Source organism: Dryas octopetala, chromosome 2, assembly GCF_963921425.1.
Source record: "Dryas octopetala chromosome 2, drDryOcto1.1, whole genome shotgun sequence".
NCBI lineage: Eukaryota > Viridiplantae > Streptophyta > Magnoliopsida > Rosales > Rosaceae > Dryas > Dryas octopetala.
In genome coordinates, this window is record NC_141367.1 from 2,978,264 (window position 1) to 3,001,141 (window position 22,878).

A 22,878-nucleotide genomic window follows, 5' to 3' on the forward strand; every position below is an offset into this window, starting at 1 on the left:
CTATAAGCTTCAGCCCGAGAGCTCTTCTTTGATTCTATTTCAATTTGGGGTTCTCTTCTTTAGTCCTCATTCCTTCTCCAAAAAAATTAGAGTTTACTGTAATTAGTTTAATTAGTTTGGGGTTTGTCTTTTTTAGTGTTCATTCCCTCTTTAAAGCTTGTATGTCCAGACTCCAAAGGCCCTGCAACCTTTTTTTTTTTTTTTGGCCAAGGACCTTGCAACTTTAATTAGTTTTGTTTAAAACTTGTATGACCAAAGGCCTTGCAACTTTAACTATTAATTGTTCAAAGTTTGTACAAACTGCGATATTATTTCATTTTGTATGAAATTATTATTTTTCAAGAATATGTAAATGAAAAACATCTCTACAGAAATTTATAATATTTTTTTTGTAAAACTAAAATTGTGTACAAAGAGGCCCATTTCATATTTTCGCCCCAAGCCTCCAAAAATTCAAGAACGGCACTGAAGGCACTCCTGGCGAATCCTCTCACATTTTCTCTTTTTCTGAGGTGCAGCTTTGTTCTCAAGTTTTATATCTTTGATGGCTTGAACATCAGCCTCCAAAGACCGTGGGCACGATATGGCTTGAACATCAGCCTGCAAAGACTGTGTGTTGGCATGCACCTTCACGACCAGTTGGGCAACCTTCTCATCAGCAGCAACAAGGTTGGCTTGGGCGATGGTCAATTCTGCTTGAAGCTTTGCAACCTGCTCCCTCAAAAGCATGCTTTTCGTCTCTGCAGCAGTAAGACTTTCCACCAATGGTGTGAATGGTGTGACAGCCTCCTTTCTTGTGTTGATAGTTGGTTTTCGCCTCTGCCAAATGTTGTTGAAGTTGATCCAGGAGAACCATTTCAAATTGGCATGCGTAGTCAGAGAAAAACCTCCTAATAATTCAAATTAAATAAAACAAAGTACTAACAACTATAATTTTAGGGATAATAAATGTAATAATTATGTGATCAGTGCCACGTTTTTAGTAGGTGAGGTGGAAAGCCGTGGATGTATTCATGCACTTCTAGGCTTTCACCTGCAAATCCTTTTTACATTCCAGGATTCATCAATCCAATCCCACTTTTGAGCCCTCTGAATTGCCATGGAAGGTTGATGCGCCTATTTATGTGTTGGGGTCAATTTTTCGCATAGTTCAGACTGAACGAAACAACAGAATTTTTAGAAGGCAAATGGGAACAATAAGATTTTTGGAATCCTTGAGGATTTCACTGTCAAAGGCAAGGAGATTGCCATGAAAATAGCCACCTGTACCACTAAATTCTTAAGACTTTTGGAATCCTTGAGGATTTCACTGTCAAATGCAAAGAGATTACCATGACAACAGCACACATTTATTATAATCATTGATAACATTGAACCATGACTTAATTTTACATTAGTTCATCACCCGGCCACTTTCTTACAGAAACTACGGTGAAATAATAATCTTCACAATTATTGTATTCCATGCAAAAGTGAGTACCATGACAACAGCATACATTTATTATAAATCATTGATAACATTGATCCACAGCATCAGAAACTAACATTTCAAAACCTTAAAGGAGACTTAATTTTACATTAGTTCATCACCCACTCTCTTAGAGATTTATCCTGTAGATGCAACATGCCTTTTAGGACGGAAACCTCACAAAGTTTCTCTCATTTCCAGATCAGGCATCAATCCATTGTGGATCATTTCCTTAACAAGTTTTAATGATTCCTCTAGTCTTTTACATATCCATTGACCAAGGTTCTATAGGAAGAAATATCAGGCACGTGTCCCTTAGCCTCCATTAAATTAAAGACCTTCTTTGCCTTATCTATTTTTCCATGCAAACAATATCTATTAATCAGCATACTATAAGTTATCGTGCTAAGCTCCATACCGTATTCAATCTTTGCCTCAAATACTTTGTGAGCCTCATTTGGCATTGCTTCTTTGCAGACAGCATCCAAAAGTATTGTCAGAGTTATGGTATCAGGAAATGTTCCCTGACCTACCATCTCATCAAACAATCTCGTGGCTTCTCCCCATTGAGCTGTATGGCACATGGCATAGATTAAACGATTGTAAGTGACAACATCAGGTCTTAGACCTCTTTGAGCCATTAGCTCAAACGTGGCCAGGGCTTGCTTGGTCCTACTCTCCTTGCAAAGAGCATCTATTAGAGTGTTAAAGGTCACAACATCTGGAGGGATTCCTTCATCCACCATTCTATCAAACAACCTTGTGGCTTCTCCCCATTGGCCGGAATGGCACAATCCATTAATTAAGGAGTTGTAGGTGACGAGATCCGGCTTTAGACCACCATGGATCATTTCTTCCACAAGATTAAGTGCCTCTGCTGTCTTCCCTTCTTTGCATAAAGCATCCAATACAACACTGAATGTAACAATATCAGGCAAGGCTCCACCAGCAATCATGTTTTGAAATAACTGCACAGCTTCTTCCCACTTACCAGACTTGCACAAAGCAGAAATTAAGGGTGTAAAAGTAAAAACATCAGGTCTTAGACCTCTTTGAGCCATTAGCTCAAACGTGGCCAGGGCTTGCTTGATCCTACTCTCCTTGCAAAGAGCAGCTATTAGAATGTTAAAGGTCACAACATCTGGAAGGATTCCTTCATCCACCATTCTATCAAACAACCTTGTGGCTTCTCCCCATTGGCCGGAATGGCACAATCCATTAATTAAGGAGCTGTAGGTGACGAGATCCGGCTTTAGACCACCATGGATCATTTCTTCCACAAGATTAAGTGCCTCTGCTGTCTTCCCTTCTTTGCATAAAGCATCCAATACAACACTGAATGTAACAATATCAGGCAAGGCTCCACCAGCAATCATGTTTTGAAATAACTGCACAGCTTCTTCCCACTTACCAGACTTGCACAAAGCAGAAATTAAGGAATTAAAAGTAAAAACATCAGGTTTTATGTCTTTTGTAGTCATATTTTCGAACAGAGCAAGTGCTTCTTGAATTCTTTCTTCCTTGCAAAGAGTGCTGATTAGAACAGTATAAGTGAATTCATTACATGCGTATCCCTTCTCCTGTATTTTCCGAAACAAGTCCATTGCCTCTGCTGTCTTCCCTTCTTTGCATAAAGCATTCAATACAACAGTGAATGTAACAATGTTAGGAAAGGCTCCACAACCAATCATGTTTTGAAATAACCGCACAGCTTCTTCCCACCTACCAGACTTGCACAAAGCAGAAATTAAGGAATTAAAAGTGAAAACATCAGGTTTTATGTCTTTTGTAGTCATATTTTCGAACAGAGCAAGTGCTTCTTGAATTCTTTCTTCCTTGCAAAGAGTGCTGATTAGAACATTATAAGTATATACATCTGGCGAGATTCCACTATCAACCATACAAAACAAGAATCTTTTGGCTTCTTCCCAACGACCCAAGTTGCATAATCCATGAATCAATGAAGTGTAGGTGAAGATATCTGGTACAACACTTTTTTTTATCATATCTCGAAATATGGTCAATGCCTCATTCATTCGTCTTGCTTTACAAAGGCTGTCAATGATTGGATTGTAGCAATCTGGGTTGGGCTTAAACCTTCCATTTTCAGACATCTCCTTGAGCATCTCAAGTGCCTTACAAGTTTTCTGCGCTCTGCATAACCCATTAATCATAGTAGCATAAGTGAGTTCATTACATGCGTATCCCTTCTCCTGTACTTTCCAGAACAAGTCCATTGCCTCATCCAGGGAGCTGGAGTTGCAAAGCCCATGAAGCAAAGTATTTAAGAAATAAGCATCAGGTTGAAGACCATTTTTAAGGGTAAATGCTAAAACAGAAAAACCCAAGTCCACCCGATTCAGACGGCACAAGCAATTCATAACAGTATTCATTGTACAGACATCAGGTTGGAAATGAACACAACCCATCAACATCAACTGTTTAAACATCGAAACAACAGTGGCATATTGCTTCATCTTGGAGAGTGCGCCAAACAAACGATTAAAATCCCAAATAGAGGGAATGGGTTTCATTTGAATCATGGAATTAAAGAAACCCAAAGCTTCATCCAACCCAAGAGTTCCAGATTTGCATCGTGTTCGGATCAGATTTTCCAAATGGGTAGGTTTTCCTTTACCGAATTCAGTATCGCTAGCATGATTAACAACAGGAAAAGAATGGAATCCACTTATTTGCTTTAGAAAGGAAGTAAAATTAGAAGAATTACCAGAAGGAGCTCTTGGGGTTAACATCTTCATCCTCAGCTTCATCTTCACTCCAATAAAGAAGAAAGAAGCGGTAGCAGAAGCTCTAGCAGTCTAGCCTCTAGTGATAATGGACACTTACAAACGCCACAATGGTTTCGGGCCCACCCTTCTCGCCCCACAGTCAGCAACTGGCCCAACAACTCAGAATACGGCGTCGTATTGATTGAGAAAGGAGAGAGAGTTGTCAGTTGTCTGACTTTGACTTTGGGGTTTCGGGTAGAAGGGAGAAGGAATGGATAGAGAATTAGAGACTAGAGAGATTTGATTGCTTTATTGAAATAGTTGGACACGTGTCATAAATTGGTTAGTGTTTCACGCAATTATTTCTAGCCTTTAGATCAAAAGATGTTAAATGATACGCAAGTCCTTTAAAAACGTAAAGTACAATTCATTAAGGGATTAATGTCATTTTGCTCCCCAGACTATTACACATGTATCAGTTTGCTCCCCAAACTTCTAATTTGGAAAATTAAAGACCCTGACTTTTTCAATTTTGCCAATTAAGGTTATTCCGTCAATTTATACATTTTTCATCTAAAATGTCGAGATGATCAAGCAAAATTTAGCAAGAAATAAAAAAGAAAAAATGATGCATGAGGAAAAAATGATAAGATCTAATTGGAAGGGACCATTTTGCCCTCAAAGATTTGGATAAAAAATGTGTAAATTGACAAAAGAACCTCAATTGGCCAAATTGAAAAAGTCAGAGTCCTTAATTTTCCAAATTAGAAATCTGGGGAGCAAACTGATACAAGTGTAATAGTCAGGGGAGCATAATGGTATTAATCCCATTCATTAAAGTCCGGCCCAGTCCAACGCAACCAATGAATTAATGACAGAAAAATTTCCTATGAGCATAAGCTCCAAAGTTAAAAAATGTATAATCACCTGCTAGATAATTTTATTTTTTATAGAAAGGAAAACATATATTTTAGAAACAAGTCAAGCCAACTATTGATCTGGATTGCATGTCGAACAAAAACCATAATCAAAATGGAGTAGTTCCTATTCAGTGAGTTTATGAGCAGGAACTGGACTGTTTCTCTGGTTCACTCTCCCCCTCCTCCTCTTGTAAATTTAATCTTTTATTATTTTTAAAGCACACACAACTCAAGAGAGAACGTCAAAAACTAACAAATGAGTGGGAATAACATTGTCCAAGTAAATTTGTATAGCATTGCCCAAGTGAATTAGCACAAACGAAAATTTGATTCTAAACTTGTAAAAATTATATTTCTTTCTTTTCGGCTGTCATACACCACTACAATTAACAACAAATCGTGAAATAATACCCCAAAAGTATTTAGTTTTGCTTTTATCTTCATTCATCTGAAATTGAAATAGTAGTCCAGATTTCAGAATGTATCAGTTGTTGGAGACCTACTCTGCTATAGACAAACTGGGAAAAAAGTACACTCAAATATCCTACACCTAAAGCAGCAATCCTATCTGATAGATCTACAACTACAACTCACCCCCGTAAAAACAACCTGATTTGCAGATAAAAATTAGATGCATATATCCAAAAGCACAGTTCCTGCAATGCAATCTGAAAAAAGATACAGATATGGACATAGGTATACTATGAGTGTATATGTTATATATTAATGTATATTCTTGCAGGCTTCTTATAGAAATTTATTTTTCAACCAAAGATGAAACAACAAATATTGATAAATACTTTGCTTAGTTGGTGAGCATAAGAAAAAACAAATTTCCATACCTTAATAGTTACAAAAAAAAAAAGTAGCACACTGTTGCTATTAATCATATTGGTTTACAATAGTCAAAAGACAAGTTTGTGCAACAAAGAACCTGTATATGACTTGAGTTTAATTTTTTCATGGATATACAATATCACATATGACTGTCTATTTTCCTGAGAGCACTACTGAAATCCCTTATCTCTTAGTTGCTTAGCTTCATTGCTGATTACCTTAAATGCAAAGAATAATTTGACACCCCCAGAACAAGAATAAAACTACATTAATGTGATTCGAAGGACAGTACCTCACATGATAAGTAGCAAGAAAAGATACAATTATCAAAGATATATTTCAACAGGACTAGTGGCATTCATGTGGAAGAAACCAAGTAGTCATGTAGCCAACCTATTTTTTGGGGCTAAGGCTCAGTTGGGATGCTACCTCATTTGGAATTATCAAAATTTTATCTCAATTTCGAGAAGCCAAACACAAACTAAATCCATCATATTATTTTTTGACATTAACTGCATAGACACAACCGTTTTGCCCCATCAATATCTCTACATTCGAAGTAAGCCAGGATGCCTGTCCTACACAAAGAAACCAAAAAGATTTATGAAATAAATTTTCTTCTTACATACTATGAACCATAATGACTCTATCTGTTGGTTGAATACCTGAAACAAGAAGGGTGCCAAGCATATTATAGTAATGCTAACTCCACTTTTCTCACATGAGAAAAGACAAACATGAGTGTCCATGCATGGACATTCACAAGCAAGCACACACAATCACACTAAAGCCAGGGGAAATGCAAGGATTACTACATCAAAGTATTCTACTGAAATTAAGAAAACACGCCCACATGGCATCTACGAAAAATTCAAATTGGAGCAGTCTCTGTTGACTAATGCCTTTGGACTTACATACTTGTACGAAAACTAATATAGCACAAAGGAGCGTGAGAGCTAAGATAATTTCTTCTTTAAATAGAAATAGATCAAATACGCCCAGCCAAAAAGAACTTCATATGAAAGGTAGAAATTACAGTACCATATCAAAAACCTAAACCTTAATATACACTCAAGAAAGATCTGATCTCACACTCATAGTGCCAAAACATTATTAAGGGGAGAAAAAAACTTTTATTCATTCTAAACCAGATAGTTACATTAAGAATTGGAATAGAGAAATCTATAGTCCTTAATGACTTGATTTGAAGCTAGACAGTTCAGTAATTACCATACCTAACTAAACAAAGTACACATCAGAGTACATTAAACAATTTGCTAACCTTTACAGATCTCACCCCCACTGCAGACATTCTTGCATACAAAGCAAAGGACTGGTCTTCAAGCAAAGAAGTCATCCATCAACAATAAACTGATTATCTTGATTTTCTCCCTCAACCCTAGCATCCTCATGAACCAAATTATTCACATGGTGCAAATTCTGCATCATCTGTGATAAATAATGATTACTAGCACTTGTATGATCAGACAGTCCAGCTGGATGAGCAGTCCACTGAGAGACAATCCCCAGTAACTGGCTCGTAAGGTTTTGTTGCTCATGAAGAATGCGATTCTGCATCTGGCCCATCTCTGCCCTGTGGTGACCTAACATTTCATCAATCCTCTTCTTCCATTCTGATCTCCTCCTATTCATCCTCTCCTCCCATTCCCTCTCATGAATCAACTCTTCCTCCTTTCTTCTTCTTTCTCTCTCTTCACTCTCCTTCTCCAATGCTTCCCATTCTTGAATCCTCTGCTTCTTCAACTTCTCCCTTGCCTTTTCTTTCTCCTCCTTTTTCTTTACCCATTCCTCCCATTTCGATTCCTGTTCTTGCTCACACTCCACTCTAAAACTCTCACTCCTCTGTCTGACCTGTTCTCTCTCCGCCTCACGTTGCTCAAACCGAGCCTCCATTTCCCTCAACTTGCCCAGTTGGTTACCTATAAAGGCCCATGCCTTCTTTCCCAACCCTGCCGACACCTCCTTCTTCTTCTTCCTCTTCTTTAAATTAGGACCATTTTGCTCCACTTCTTCACACACAAACCTGTTATTTCCATCCTCCCTCAGACTATCATTATCATTAAAATTCTCCTCTCCCTCCTCCCCATCATACTCAAATCCCAAACCCATCACTCCATTATCAACTCCATCAATCCCTGCCCCAAAATCGCCATCCGAATGGCCCATGTGCCCGAACTCCAGAATCCCCATTCCCCTTCCACTCCCCACAAACCCCCCACCATTATCACCATCCCCATTCGCAGATGCCATCAAATCATTACCATTATTATTCACAATCCCCACATCCCCAAAAATGTCCTTATATCTCAAGAAATTTGACCAATGGGTAAGGCCTTCCATCCAATCAAACTCCTCCCCACTACACTCCCCACTCCCACCACCACTGCTAGCACCACCGCCCGAATTACATTCCGGTTGTTGTTTCTTAATCTTCTGCTTGACAAGCAAATACTGGTGCCTCATGTTCTGGACCTTGGTGGAAACATCCTTCCAAGACCATTGCCAACGGTAGGCAATAGGGTCTTGAAGGTGGTGCACAGAATTCACATAACAAGCAATGGGTTTGAACTTTTTCTCTCTGGTTTTCATCTTAGCAAGGGTCCCATCAGCGACCATCTCACCGTATTTGTCAATCAGAGTTCTCTCTTCGGCCTCTGTCCACTTCTTTCTCCTTGGGGGCATCATTGGGCACAAGTACCAATCTTTTCTATGCAAACAATCTCAACCCTGTTGCAAACCAAGTTGTATGGCATGGAACAAACGCCTAAACCTCCAAATCCTAGAGGCTAATGCCTATCACCCAAAATTGGACAGACCCAGATCGGAAAACATCAGAATTGTGCAGCAAAGTAGAGAAAAGTGTGAGTGCTTACCTTGAGATGGAGATTGCAAACCTCTGGTGGTCGATTTTCTTGGGAAAAATGGGAGAGAATGAGGGAAGGGAAAGTGATCTATGGGGTTAGAGTAGCTGTGAATCCTTTGTTACAGATAGTTTGGAACTAACAGTTTTAATTGCGGAGTTTGAGTTGAGAATTTTGTGTGGAATCCACCAGAATAAACACAGGGACAGCAGATTTGGTTGTCCAAAATCGTTTTGTAGTTGTTAGCTTTAATAATAGAAAATAATAAATATTAACTGATTTAAAATAAATAGATTTGTTGGGTAGGCGGTAGGCCGTTGATAAGCTATCAGCCTTTAATAAAAGGGGTTTTTTTTTTTTTTTTTTTTTTTTTTTGAAACTTCCGACTAGTTTCTATTTTTTTTCAAACATACAAGGCAGCGCAATGTATTTTTAGTTCTTTTTTAACCTCTGGTTTGTCAGCTTTATATTAGGTTTTAACTTTGAAATTTTGGGCAATCTAACATATAGTCTCCAGACTCTCCACCAACTTCATTTTATACCCTAAAAATGTATGAAGTGAATCTATACTCTATATTCTCAAAAAATAAAAATAAAATAATAACATATTTCGTTGACAAGATAAAGATCAAATGGCTTTATTCAAAAAAAAAAAAAACCATAATATTTCTTTTTTCCAAATAATTAAGAAATGTTAAAAGGACTAAATTCTAGTTTTTTTTTTTATAAGCCCTAAACAAAAATGCCTAATAAATCAGCCCACATGCAAAAACACAATGATAAGCAGGTCTATTTTGTTATGAGTGAAGCACTTTGCATTTTTTTCTTTCTAACTTTTTTATTGGTAGCCATTAATTACCATTGCCAATGTTGGACAGTGATGTAACATCTTTAATTTTCTTCTAATGTTAATTTTGTTACTTAAGCTTTCTAACCTTATTTTTAAGGTTTGTTTAAAAGAATTGAAATTTTCCTTAACTTTGTTTTAACTAACCAAGACATTTGGTTGTGATTCTAGAATTTAGTTGTGTGGAAGTGAATTTTGGAAAAAGATATTCAAGAATTTGGTGATTATTATTTATTTTCATTTTTCATAATTAAATTATGAGAGAATGATTTTTCATAATTATTTGGAAATGATTTGACTATTTTGAGGCTATAGAAAATTAGCATTCATTAATATGAGTCCGTAAAATTTTCGGAGAATTACTTGGAGTCCCGAACTATTTTTGGTGAATTTCTAAAATTTGGAGAATTAGAAACAAAATAGGAAATTAAAATAAATGAAAAGATGCTGATTGGGACTGACATGCGCGGAATGAATGGCCCAGGCGCAATGACACGGCGCCACTGAGCACTGAGTCAATGAGCTCACGAGCTCGCGATAAGATCGGCCACACACTATCTCTCTCCCACCTTCTAATCTTGGTCGTTGGACCTCATTAAAGGCTTTCAATCTCAGCTGTTGATTCTTTCTCAAAGAACCGGTCAGCCCAGCAGACCCACGTGTCCACAGTGACAGGCGACCCGGCCTTTTTCCTCTCACAATCCGGGTGACCCGCCACGTATTCGAGACCCAATTCAAGTTTTTATGTGTTTTTAACACTTTTGAGCATCTTATCCCACATTGAAAAATTAGAGAAACTTTCCACTCTCAAGTGCTTCTAAATAGAGACTCTTGTACCTTATTTTCACTTACACCACCAAATAGAGAGTTTGAGAGCTTCTCACTCTAACTTTGGTTTCTCTTTCTCTCTCTAGAAAGATTATTATCCTTTCTATTCTAGAGCAAGCTCATATTTTTAAGAACATCTCTCCTAGTAAAATATTTTTAGGTCTTCTCTTGGAGGAGAATACCCATGCTTGGAGAGCTTCATGGAGTCTAGCTTTGGAAGTCTACAACTGGGTAAGTCTTTTATTTATTTTTCTGCTTTATTTATTTTTCTTATGCTTTAATATTATGTTACATGCTTAGATTAATTAATTGGGATTTATTTATTAATTAAGCATATCTAGATTTATTTTGGAGATTTAATTGTTTAATTTATTTGGTTAATTAAGCATGATTAGTTGTAACCTTAATTTGGAGATTTAATTAAAGGTTATTAAATTGTAGAGATTAAATTAGATTTAAGCTATTATTCAAGCTTGATTAATAAATGGAATATTTTGGAGAAATACTAATTAGTTAAATACTTGAATAATACTTAGGTTTGATTCATTCTAACCTAAATTAATTTGTGGAATTGCTTTAAACCAAGACAATTAGTCAAGTGGTGTGACTTTAAAATTAACTTGAAACTTAGAAACCCTAAAGAGTAGAGTTTAGTCCACTTAGGACTAGAGTTTTTAAGAACGTGTGACCTAAAAGGATAAGTCATAACGAGATTGTGTTGAACTTAACTTTTGACTAAGTTGTCGTATTGTCAAACAATAGAAACACCAGTTACCGAAGAATTTCTTTGTGACGTGACAAGAAGGCGATGGATTCGAGACGGATGGAATGCATAGGCTATGTAAGAGAATACGTGAAGAGCATTGGATTCCAAGTAGGGGGATTATCCTATATTTCTGACTATGAACTTTGTGTGTGTTTGTGTTTTTAAATTATTATAACATGCTATATTTGTATGATTGGTCTAAGAGGTCGAGTAATGTAGTACGTGACCTTGAGTTCAAATTTCTAAACCTTTTAGAAGAATTGATCAGTATATTATGGGGAGCTTAGCCAAGCCAATACATGGCTACGTGGCTACGTGTGCTTGTGCAAAGCGGGGACCCATGATTGATTTGGTGGTAGTAAACATGGTTTCTCAATTGCGAATTTCTATTTCTATTTATCATGGTACTCTCACTATAGATGTTATTTCTTTTAATAGTTAGTCATAGTTGTACCTAACGTATATAGACCATCATGTATGAACACTTTGTTGAAAAATTGCATGTTTATAATCATATTACTGTACATCCGAGTCATAAATGTTTTGAAATGATTTCAAAAAAAATGTTTAAAGAACTTGTTTTAGGTGATTTAAGAATTCGATATAAAAGAATTTTCACTATATTTTTCAATGGAAATGGTTTTCTGGTTTTCAAACCTAGCAAGGTCTCTTGAAGGAAGTTATGATCGTATGAGATGATTACCCCCTAAATTATTTTTGTGTTCTTTGTATATTAGATGTTTTTTTATAGGTACGAGCATGGTAAAGAGACGAACTTGGACGATAGTCGAGCAAAGCAACATCTTGAAACTTATCAACTTCTTGGATTCAATTGGTGTTGTTATTTAATTGATATCTCATGTCGAGTATGTTTTGTTGATTTTTCCTCATATTGATTGGACATGAGTTTTGAGTTATTTACTTTAATTATACGTCTGCGTAGTTTTAAAATCTTTATTTAATGCTTGCTATGTATTTTTATATACTCGTTCAAGGTTGCAATGAACTACCATAACCTTGGGGGTTGGTTTTTATAAAGAAGTTTTAATTTTACTTCACATGTTTTCCGCTATTTATTATCTATGATCAAACCCGGTTCATTTAATTTAAATTGCTCAACCCGCCTTAGGTGTCTTGGGGGATTAATGCTTAATTAGTGGCATTAATCTCTTGGGATATTCAAGATAGGTGCATCGATTGCATACCCGGGATTCGTGGTGTGATAAGTGACAACTCAATCATCGCATAAAAAATGAACTTATAGAAACATGCTTCTTTTATTAAGGGATCCCTCAAATAATTTTATTTAAGGGATTCCTTATAGGGCCCCCTCTATATTGTATTTCAACAATCTGAGCCGTTTATGTTTAGGTCTCTATTCAAAGATCATCTATACCAAAAATTAAACAAATCGAAAATCATTAAGATATCTAACTTTAATAAATAAATTGATGAATATATTGTTTTAGATAAACACTTGAAATGATGACTATTTAATCCAGGCTTATTTCACGATTTACCACCCAAAATTATTTTTCATTACCATATTATCACCTGAAAGTTTTTTTGTCCCAGGTTACTACCTATAACTTACACCCGTATCCCATTTTACTTTGTTCCATCAACACCTCCGTAAAAAATGCTGACGTGGCCGTTAATGCTCTAGCGCACCACGTGTCACATCTTTTCTTTTCTTTTCGGATTTTTGCTATTTTGTAATTTTTTATAAAATTTGAAAATTAATTAAAAATAGCTCTAGATTCAGAAAAATACATAAAAAATTCCTATGAACTCTTCTTGACTAGTACTAATTTACTATGGGGTCAAAATACCAATTTTCCCTTTGAGTGTTTTTGGAAAATTTGAGGAGTCCCAATTTATTTATAGAAAATTAAGCAAAATTTAAGAGTCAGTAATAGGCTAGCCTGGCCCAAATCTTTCGGGCTCGGGCTGGGCTTGGGCTTGAATTAGAAAAGTCCAATTGGACTTTTGGGCCGGGCTGGGCCGAGCTTAGGCCTTAATACACAAGCCCAAGGCCCACTTGTTGGGCTCAGGGCTTGTGGGCTTGGAGGGCCAGGCCGGGCCGGGCAGGGCTAGGCCCATAATGGGCCCAAAGCCTATTTACACACATATATATCTTCAATAAAAAAATATAAGATTTTGGCTATGTTGTGATTCCAACATGAGACCTGACATAACAAGCTTCAACTCTCAACCAACTGAACTGACTAGTTTATTTGTCTAGCTTGTGAATCATAACATATTTAATAGTTTTTTCCTTTGTTTACTCCAATAAATTATTAATATATTTATTAAGTTATTATATAATACTATTATGTTAGTAATAGTGTAATACCATAAATAATAAACTTTTAAAATTATATACAACATGACAATTATAATAAAACGTAAATGTATATGTGTATATACAACTTTTATAATACAACTATAGTTAAAGTTATTAAACCACAATCGTTCATTAATTCGACCATCGTTACCTCACTTTTGTATCTCCGATTGAGCTAAATTTTTGAATAGATTATCTTTGGGTGGGCCGGGAACTAAAACATGAACGATTCGGATTGTTGAAAAAACGATTGAGATGTGAGCTTCTACATATAAATACACTTGAAGAGTATAATTCTAATAATTTTCCTGTTAAAATCTGGTTGTTTCCATAATTGTGAAGATCACAACGTGATTTCAACAATATGAGCTGTTCATTTTCTATGTTCATAGTCAAAGATCATCCTTAAAAAAAATCAGTCAAATCGAAATTCATCTACCCGTTCGATTATCATTAGAAAAACCACGATTATTCATAAGTTGGACCACCGTTACCTAACTTCTATATCTCTGATTGAACTAATTTTTTGCAGGGATAATATTTGAGTGAAGAACTAAAAAATGAAAGGTTCAGATTGTTGGAAACACAATTGCATGGTATGTTTATAAAACATATGTAATAAAAACTCTAAACCCCAAACACTCACCAAACCCCAAATAATACTTTTAAAACAATCCAAACCCCAAATAATCTATTTAAATGTTTAATACAAAACTTGAGATTCCTTATATATTAAATTATTAAAACATTATATAAATTATATAAAACCTAATTTATTGGAGTAAACAAATGAAAAACCTATTAAATATGTTATGATTCACAAATTAAACAAATAAACTAGTCAGCTTAGTTGGTTGAGAGTTGAATCTAGTTCTATGAGGTCTCATGTTCGAATAAAAAAATAGCTAAAATCTTTTTTTATTTTTTTTTATTGAAGATATATATATATATATATGTAAATGGGCTTTGGGCAGGTCGTGGGCTTCAAGGAGATGACCCAAGCCTAGCCCAAGGGACTTTCAGGCCAGGCCCGGCAGGCCCAAATTTTGGGCTAGATCGGGCTTTAGGCCCAATGGGCTAGGCGGGCTTTGGGCCTTGGGCTTTTTGGTGAGGCCTAGCAAAATTTCTCTCTTTTAAATAAATTCTAGAATTTTCGTAAAGTCTCGGACGAATTGTTAAAAATATTTTAGAAATTATCAAAAACCTGTTTTAGATAATTTTTCGAAACTTTACATAAATTATAAAATTTTCTAGAATTTATTTTATAAAGGGAAATTTATTTTCTTCTAAGACCAGAAAGTATTTTGGGTAGCAAGTGTTCACGAAATAGGTATTGTAAGTTGTTAGAAGACCAACGGTGCAGATCTCGTATTTTTTGGAGTTCGGGAGATTATCCTATGAATTTCCAAAGAGTTTAGAGTTCTTTTTTTTTTATAAATAAATTGGACTTTCTAAATTTTCTAGAAACATTCAGAGGGAAAATTAGTATTTTGACCGCATATTAAATGAGTACTAGTTGATGTGGATAATTGCAAGGGTACAATATCGCTCAAGTAATATAGTAATAAGAAAAGTATCGTTCCAACAGGGATTTAGTTAATCTATTAAATACCAGTGTAATTTCCGCCTAAATAAAATTGGATAAACAAGGAAACTATTATAAGGATTGAAAATGAAATATGCAAGATCGTATAAGACGAGTAAACAACAAAGTAACGAATTAAAATAATATGACAAGGTACTAGGCCAACGATTTCACCATAACTACTCCATCCCAAGTCTTTCCAACAAATCAATCCTATTTTTACCCAGCATGTAGCTAATTGTTTCCACGTTTTTCACTAGTATTCTATTCCTAGATATACTAATTGTATTCTCAATCCCATCAACCCAATCTATTCCTAGATATGAATTTAGATGGTGAAAACCCTTTAAGACCATATATAAGAAACATTTAATGAAAACACAACCCATATTTTCCTCTTCCGATGAAACTATGCAGATTATGGTATTTATTCCTAGAAGCTATTTACTAGATATCTCCTTCCAGTCTCAATCTAGTTCTTCATGGCAATCAATCAGTGATCAAGTAATTGAAGGCATTAAACCAAGAAATAAATACTCAACATGCATGAATAAAAATAGAATTAAATTGAGTTAGAAAAACTTAGGGAATTCATAGCTAGGCTACATCGTAGCCTAGTATAAGAAATTTAGTGCATGATGAAGGTGATAAGCGACATGGATGTTGTGTAGGAATTCATGATGTTCACCCAAAAATAATAATGATGTTCCAATCCAAATTGTGCAGCCCTTCTCCATATGTCCCCACCTAGTACCGCACCCCCTATTTATACTATTACAAAGACACCACAAATTCCTATCCTTACGAGATTACAATTCCTAAATCATCTAGGGCCTTCATCAATCCTTGATACCCTTGGAATAGAGCTGGGCCCTTGTGTAGATGAGAATTAATTTCCTTTGAGAGACCTCTTTCCTTTCCACAATTGGAAAGCTTTTCCTGGTAATTTTGGAAGTTTCCTTTCCTTGATGAATTGGTGAAACGTTGACTAGACTTGGATTTCCCTTTATGCGCGACACCAATTCAATTTCTTCAATCATCGTGACTTTTATCCTTTTCAGCTTGATATTCCCTAAATTATCAAAACTACAAAACTTGCACAAAACACACTAAAACAAACAGTTTCATTGAAGATCATAGCAGATTAATAAGTAATAAAGGCAAACAAAGTGTGTTAAATATTTGATATATCACTAGTCAAGACGAGTTTGTAAGAATTTTCCGTATATTTTTCTGAGTCCGGAACTATTTTTAATTAATTTTCAAAGTTTATAAAAATATGAAAACAGCAAAAATCCGAAAATAAAATAAAGATGTGACACGTGGCACACATCCAGAGCGCAACATCAGCATTAACGGCCACGTCAACATTTTTTTACAGAGGTGTTGATAGAACAAGGTAAAATGAGACACGAGTGTAAGTTATAGGTGGTAACTTGGGATAAAAAAAATTTTCAGGTGATAATCTGAGAATGGAAAACAATTTTGGGTAGTAAATCGTGAAATGAGCCTTTAATCAAACGATTAAATAGTTCATGATTTATCAAATTTTTTCAATATTGATCCTTATTGACACGTAAAAAATAAATGGTTTCGATTGTCAAATTATAATGTTAAATTGGCCACAAAGATATCCATTATTTAGCCTTAAATGAGGGATCCCTTGTTAAAAGGGGCATACTTGTAGATATATTCCTTTGGGTTAATTTCATTTATATACTTCAACTATACATCACTTATCAACTGGGTACCTCTGGTTCAAAAACTTTCATTCGAGTACCTCAACTTCAATATTTCGTCAACTTAGTACCTCCGTTAGTTTGACCGTTAGGAAGACCGTTATCTACATACGTGGCGTTGACGTGACACACGCGGACCCCATTATTAAATATTGACTTGGCATTTAAAAATAGCCACCTAAACCACAATTAATAAAAAACTAATAAACCTTTAAAATAATATAATATATAAAACTTAAATAATTGAATTGAAAAATAAAAAAGAAAAATGAAGCCCAGAACCCAGCATCACCTCCGCCTCCCTCTGCCTCCCCTACACAGCCACCCAACTGTTGCCTCTCTCACCGACTGCCACCCTCCCCCCTACGTCTTTCTTAACCCTTAGCCCCAACCCCAGCCCCCGTCACACCCTCCTCCCTCCAACCTTCGTTCCTTCCAAACCCAGTCACACCCCTTCCCTCCTTCCTAGCCCCTTTCGTCCCCACCCACCTCCCTCCCCAGCCCCACCCCCTTACCTAGCCGAGCCTCACCCAGCCTTTCCCCGTCACCCAACCCTCCCCCTCAACCAGTCGCACCCACCTCCCCCCTCCCCAGCCCCAGTCGCCCTCACCCAGCCCCGCCCCAACCCTCGTCGCACCCTTCTACCCCTCGACCCGTCGCACCCACCTCCCCCTCCCTAGGCCCCGTCGCCCTTACCCAGCATCGTCCCAACCCCACATCGCATCCTTCTCCCCCCTCCTAGTCCCAATCTCCCCCACCCAGCACCGTCCCAACCCTCATCGCAGCCTCTTGCGCCCCAACCCGTCGCACCCACCTTCCCCCAAAACCCAGTTGCACCCACCTCCCCCCTCCCTAGGCCCCATCGAAACGCAACCACATCTTTGTTTTTGCATTTTCTGGGCATCCAAACGCAAGGGGGAGGGCGGCGGTCGGTGAGAGAGGCACCAGTTGGGTGGTTGTGCAGGGGAGGCGGGGGGAGGAGATTCTCGGGCGATGGCCAGAGTGGGGCAGGGAGGTGGGTAAGTTGGGTGGCTGTGCGGGGGAGGCAGCGGGGATGCTGGGTTTTTGATTTTCTGGGCTTTTTGTTTTGTTTTGTTTTGTTTTTTTAAATTCAATTATTTTTTAATATTTTATATCATTTTCAAAGTTTTATTAATTTTTTATTAATTTTGGTTTACGTGGCAATTTTTAAATGCCAAGTCAATATTTAATAGTAGGGTCCACGTGTGCCACGTCAGCGCCACATATGCAGATAACGGTCTTCCTAACGGTCAGACTAAAGGAGGTACTAAGTTGACGAAATATTAAAGTTGAGGTACCCCAATGAAAGTTTTTGAAGCAGAGGTACTCAGTTGATAAGTGATATATAGTTGAGGTATATAAATGAAATTAACCCTATTCCTTTTGTCTTTCTATTATATAAACATGTGAAAATTAAATAAGCCAACATAAAATAAAGAATTCAAGTTTTAACAATAACAATGGTTGTTATTGATTGCCACTATCGGACATGTTAGTGGCAATCATTCTGGTACCAAAATACAAGGACACATCAAGCGTTTGCCCTATTTAATACTTTAATCAATCCCTCATTTTCAAAATGAGGGTTTCTTTATCACTTTTGAAAAAGAAGGTGGTCGTTTTTAGCATTACAAACATTAGATGAGTTAATTTAACATTGAGGATTGTAGAGTGGGCATATCTATTATTTTCTTTAGAAAATTAGGATTAAATACCAAATCTTAATAATTTTTTGGTATAGCATGAAGACCATATAATATTTCAATTGAACTACCAAATTTAAATGTAGTTTTTTAGATTATGTCACAAATATGTTGGCCCCTTTGATTTGAGCCTTTTTCATTTGACATTTTTATCCTTTGACCCACATATGGTAAGTATTAGTTAAAATTTATAAAGTTTTGACAAAATTGCCCTTAAAGCTTTTATATTATCTTGAAAATTTACTAATGTAGTCTTAACTTCACATTTAGTTGTGACTGTACGACGCTCACAACTTTAAATTTAGTTATGATTGAACGACAGTCACATCTAAGTTGTGAGACAGTTACAGTTAAGTTGTGACTTAATTGAATTTTTTTTAGAGAAATTATACTACAATATAATATAAATAGAGGTTAAAACAATACATTTACTCAAAATAATACATAATATAGTGATGTGAGTTGTCTCTTTCAATTTACCAAGAAAGTCACAGTTAAGTTGTGACTGGATTGATTTTTTTTGTTAATATAATATAGTATAAATTAATGTAATATTTGTGATGTAATATTTTTTTTTTTATTGTAGTGGCATGTGATGTAAAATTTGTAAATTATAATACCTTTTACTTTATTAATTTGTTTGACTTTTCCATTAGTACCTAATCTAAAATGTTATTTAATTTTGGTACCTAAACTAAAAAGTTATTGAAATTTAGTAATTAAAATCAATGTACCTTATTTTCTTTTCATAAAAATGAAAAATAAAACTATCAGCCGTTTGCTTTTTTTTTTTTTCCCCTAAATTTACTAGTATGCTATGAGTTAGAAAAAGAAAATTCCTAATATCTCTTTTGAGCAACTGACATATAGAGGAAACTTTCTTAAAGAACCTCATTTAGAATAAGGGATATATATATATATATATATGATGGAGTTCACTCCATATTTTAGTTTCATAATTCGAATTATTTAGACAACATCAATATTTTGCTCGTCGATACCATAATTACATAATTTTTGACCTGTCAAATTTTCTAAAAAAAAGGTGAAGAAATAAAATTCATAGGCGGAAATAGCGCCACTCTTATTAAAGGGAAAAGGTTTGGGTCCTCAGTTTTGAAGACCTCCTCATCCTCAGTACCAATAATTTTATAACATGTGTAATTAAATTTAAATAAGCTTATCTCATAAGTCAGTAATTGTACGTTATTGTTTTTTCAAAATATTGACATATGTTATAAGTTTATTGATCCACATCGAAAATTGAGGATGAGATCGAATGTCCTCAAAACTGAGGACCTAAGTATTTCCCCTCTGCCTCCTTTCTTTTATCTCAACTCTTGCTGCTAAGTTTCGGGTGTAGAGATATTTTCTAAAGTACTGGACTGCAGTACTTTATCTCTCTTAGACCAAGTATGTTATGAATTTATTACATCGCACAAACTCAATGAACATGATTAATTTTCAGCTCAATTGTTCTAAACTCGTCCATTAATAATATCAAGTTTATGGGGAGTGTTGTTAAACCTCATTAGGATGAATAACTTGGTATCTTTTTAGGCTCAATTGATTGTAATGAGCTTGTTATTAGCCTTAACTGGTGTTGCACGTATTTAGTCTCATACTCTCGTGTAAACATTATTTGGAAATAGACGTCAATAACACTTTTTCATAAAGCGTTTTTGAATCTAACACTCAACAATAATCTTTACAGAAATAGCACTTTCTAGACATAAAAAGTCTCAAATGCCCCTTGCATTTTCTTGTTATTACTTTTTGCCATTGAAAGTAATAATATTGAAGTTTAATTGTTTAATGAATTCTCAAAAACAATTTGTAATAATATTGTTATTCATAAAGTCGTGATTTCTTTTGAATGCTGCTATTTGCACATCTTTTTTTTTTTGCACATCCTCACCAACTTATTTTATGAAATTACTTAATTGACACAAAAGAAAATTATCTTAAAGCACAACCCACATCATTTGAAAAAAAAAAAAAAAAAAAACCTTTCCTTACACACCCCAAACTCAACACTCCTAAACCATAATTACACACCTCATCCTCAACCTCACAACCAAAACACCCCACCGTGACCCACCTCTATCCCAAAATTGTCGACACTCACCTCCCACCGTCAACCCGCCTTCATCGCCGCCACGCATCATCTCTCTACCAAAGCCATTGGAAGTTGGTGGCATGCCCTAACCTAAAATTTTTGGATTTGAATGTAAATCTAATGCTTTATTATCTAATTTCAATTGGTTAATTAATCCTAATACCTTTTTCGTCTGTTTGCGATGATTTGGAGTGAGATTTTTTAGAGTGCAAGAGTGAATTTTCTAGTTATTCATTTTCGGATTCGTAGGTTGTTCGGCATTGGTCTGCTGAACATTTCAATTTCGTTCAGTAGTAAGCTGTCGAACCTTTCAGTTTTGTTCAGTAGTAAGCTGTCGAACGAAACTGAAATGTTCGACAGCTTACTACCGAACGAAACCGAAATATTCGGTAGCTTACTACCGAACGAAACTGAAATATTCGGTAACTTACTACCGAACGAAACCGAAATATTCGATAGACCAGTGCCGAACGACCTACAAAACCCTATAACCCAAACCCGAAATTTCAATCTTGAAACCGAGAAAACCTGCATTCCAAATGATCTCAAACAAAAAAAAAATAGGTCTTGGGATGAATTAACCAATTTAAATTTGATAAAAAAAACCTAGATTTACATATTATTAAAATAATTTAGCTTAAGGCATAACTATGGGTTGACAACAATGGCTATGATGTTGTAGTAAGGTGGTGAGACCACCAACGACGGATTGACAGTAGTGAGTTGACGGCGACTTCGACAGTGAGTTGACGGCGGTGGTGACGGCTTCGATGATGATGTTGGTATACATGGGTGTGTTCTTGGCTAGGATCGGGTAGGTGTGAGGTTGGGGCTGGAGGTGTGTATTGTCTGAAAGAGTTGAGTGAATGTGTATTGTTTGAATTATTTGGGTGAGGTGTGTAAGAGAAATTTAGTAAGATTAATGAGATTGGGGGTATTTTGGTAATGAGAAGGGTATGTTAAAAGATAAATTTTACATTTTAAAAGATGATAAGAGGTGTGTAGGAGAAAAATGTGTACAAAAAGAAAAAAAAAAAAAAAAAAAAAAAAAAGGTGTGCAAATAGTAGCTCTCTTTCTTTTTTACTTATTGTCATCAAAAGTAATAAAGCTATGATAAGCTTGAAGAACATTTTGGAATTCTCTTTTTGTATTAAGAATTCATCGATGTCCTAAGCTCTTCTCCCCCAACTTTGACCCCACCGACGTCGTCCCCGTCTTCGACTCCTTCGACCGATCTAACTCCGCCTACTGACATGGATATGCAGAACAAGGTCTAGGTTTGGGTATGTTCGTACAAGTCTGGGTCTATTCGCTCTAAGCATAAATAAGGTTTGTCTATTTCTGGATGCTGTACTAGAACATCATGGAGGAGAGGGACGAGGAGGAGAGAGAGAGAGAGAGAGAGAGAGAGAGAGAGAGAGAGAGAGAGAGAGAGAAAGAGAGAGAGAGAGAGAGAGAGAGAGAGAGACGGACGAGAGGATGGGCAACGGTTGAGGGTGGTTGGCTGGGAAGAGGAGTCGCCGGTGACTGTTTGTCTGGTTTTAGTTTATGAGTTTAGGGTCCTATATGGTCGACCATATTATATTGTCTCAACCATTCATATAGTCGACGTTGACTGTCCCATATAGTCGACCATTTGATCCATCCATATAGTCGGCGTTGGGGCATACGCCATTTTCAAAGTCACCATTTTTTGGGGGTCACATGGTATCAGAAGAAGGGACGGACCCATGATTTTATAACGGGGTGGGCTGGACTTCCAAGCTAATTCTCACAAGTTACATTTCTAAGTAATTTTTTGAGCAAATTATAATTTATTACCTCAACTTTACATGTTGTTTCAATTTAGTACCCCAACTTTGAAAACTTGCAAAAAAAAAAACCTCAACTTTCATTTTGTGTCAAAATAGTACTTCCGTTAGTTTTTCTATTAAATAAACCGTTATATGCTAATGTGGTAGGGGTAGGGGTATTTTTGTCTTTTTATCTATATTTAAAAAATTTTAAATTTTAAAAAATTTTAAATAAAAATATTTCCTAAAAATATTTCTTAAAATAAATTAAAATAAAAAATTACTTAAAAATT

At 36.0% G+C, this 22,878-nt stretch overlaps 1 protein-coding gene and 1 pseudogene across 3 annotated transcripts; both read right to left on the reverse strand.

Moving 5' to 3' along the window:
* Positions 1 to 1,598: 1,598 nt before the first annotated feature.
* On the reverse strand, positions 1,599 to 4,256 carry LOC147292511 (uncharacterized; annotated as a pseudogene).
* Positions 4,257 to 6,431: 2,175 nt separating this feature from the next.
* On the reverse strand, positions 6,432 to 9,076 carry LOC147292512 (uncharacterized). Of its 3 annotated transcripts, none has more exons than XR_015120568.1 (2): positions 7,237 to 9,076; positions 6,432 to 6,527 (listed from the first exon to the last, which is right to left on the reverse strand). XR_015120568.1 is itself a non-coding variant. In XM_086233391.1 (2 exons), the coding sequence occupies exons 1-2, from the start codon at positions 8,658 to 8,660 to the stop codon at positions 7,308 to 7,310; spliced, it is 1,149 nt and encodes a 382-aa protein (XP_086089517.1). In that variant the 5' UTR covers positions 8,661 to 9,076; the 3' UTR covers positions 7,065 to 7,307. The 3 variants fall into 3 exon arrangements, 2 of the variants coding, with proteins under 2 accessions (XP_086089517.1, XP_086089516.1); XM_086233391.1 differs by lacking the exon at positions 6,432 to 6,527 and having other exon boundaries at positions 7,065 to 8,045; positions 8,250 to 9,076; XM_086233390.1 differs by lacking the exon at positions 6,432 to 6,527 and having other exon boundaries at positions 7,065 to 9,076.
* Between the last annotated feature and the right edge of the window lie 13,802 nt (positions 9,077 to 22,878).

Bases quoted from the DNA above. Each gene is read 5' to 3' on its own strand.
- LOC147292512 (XM_086233390.1), bottom strand. From the start codon at position 8,660: ATGATGCCCCCAAGGAGAAAGAAGTGGACAGAGGCCGAAGAGAGAACT.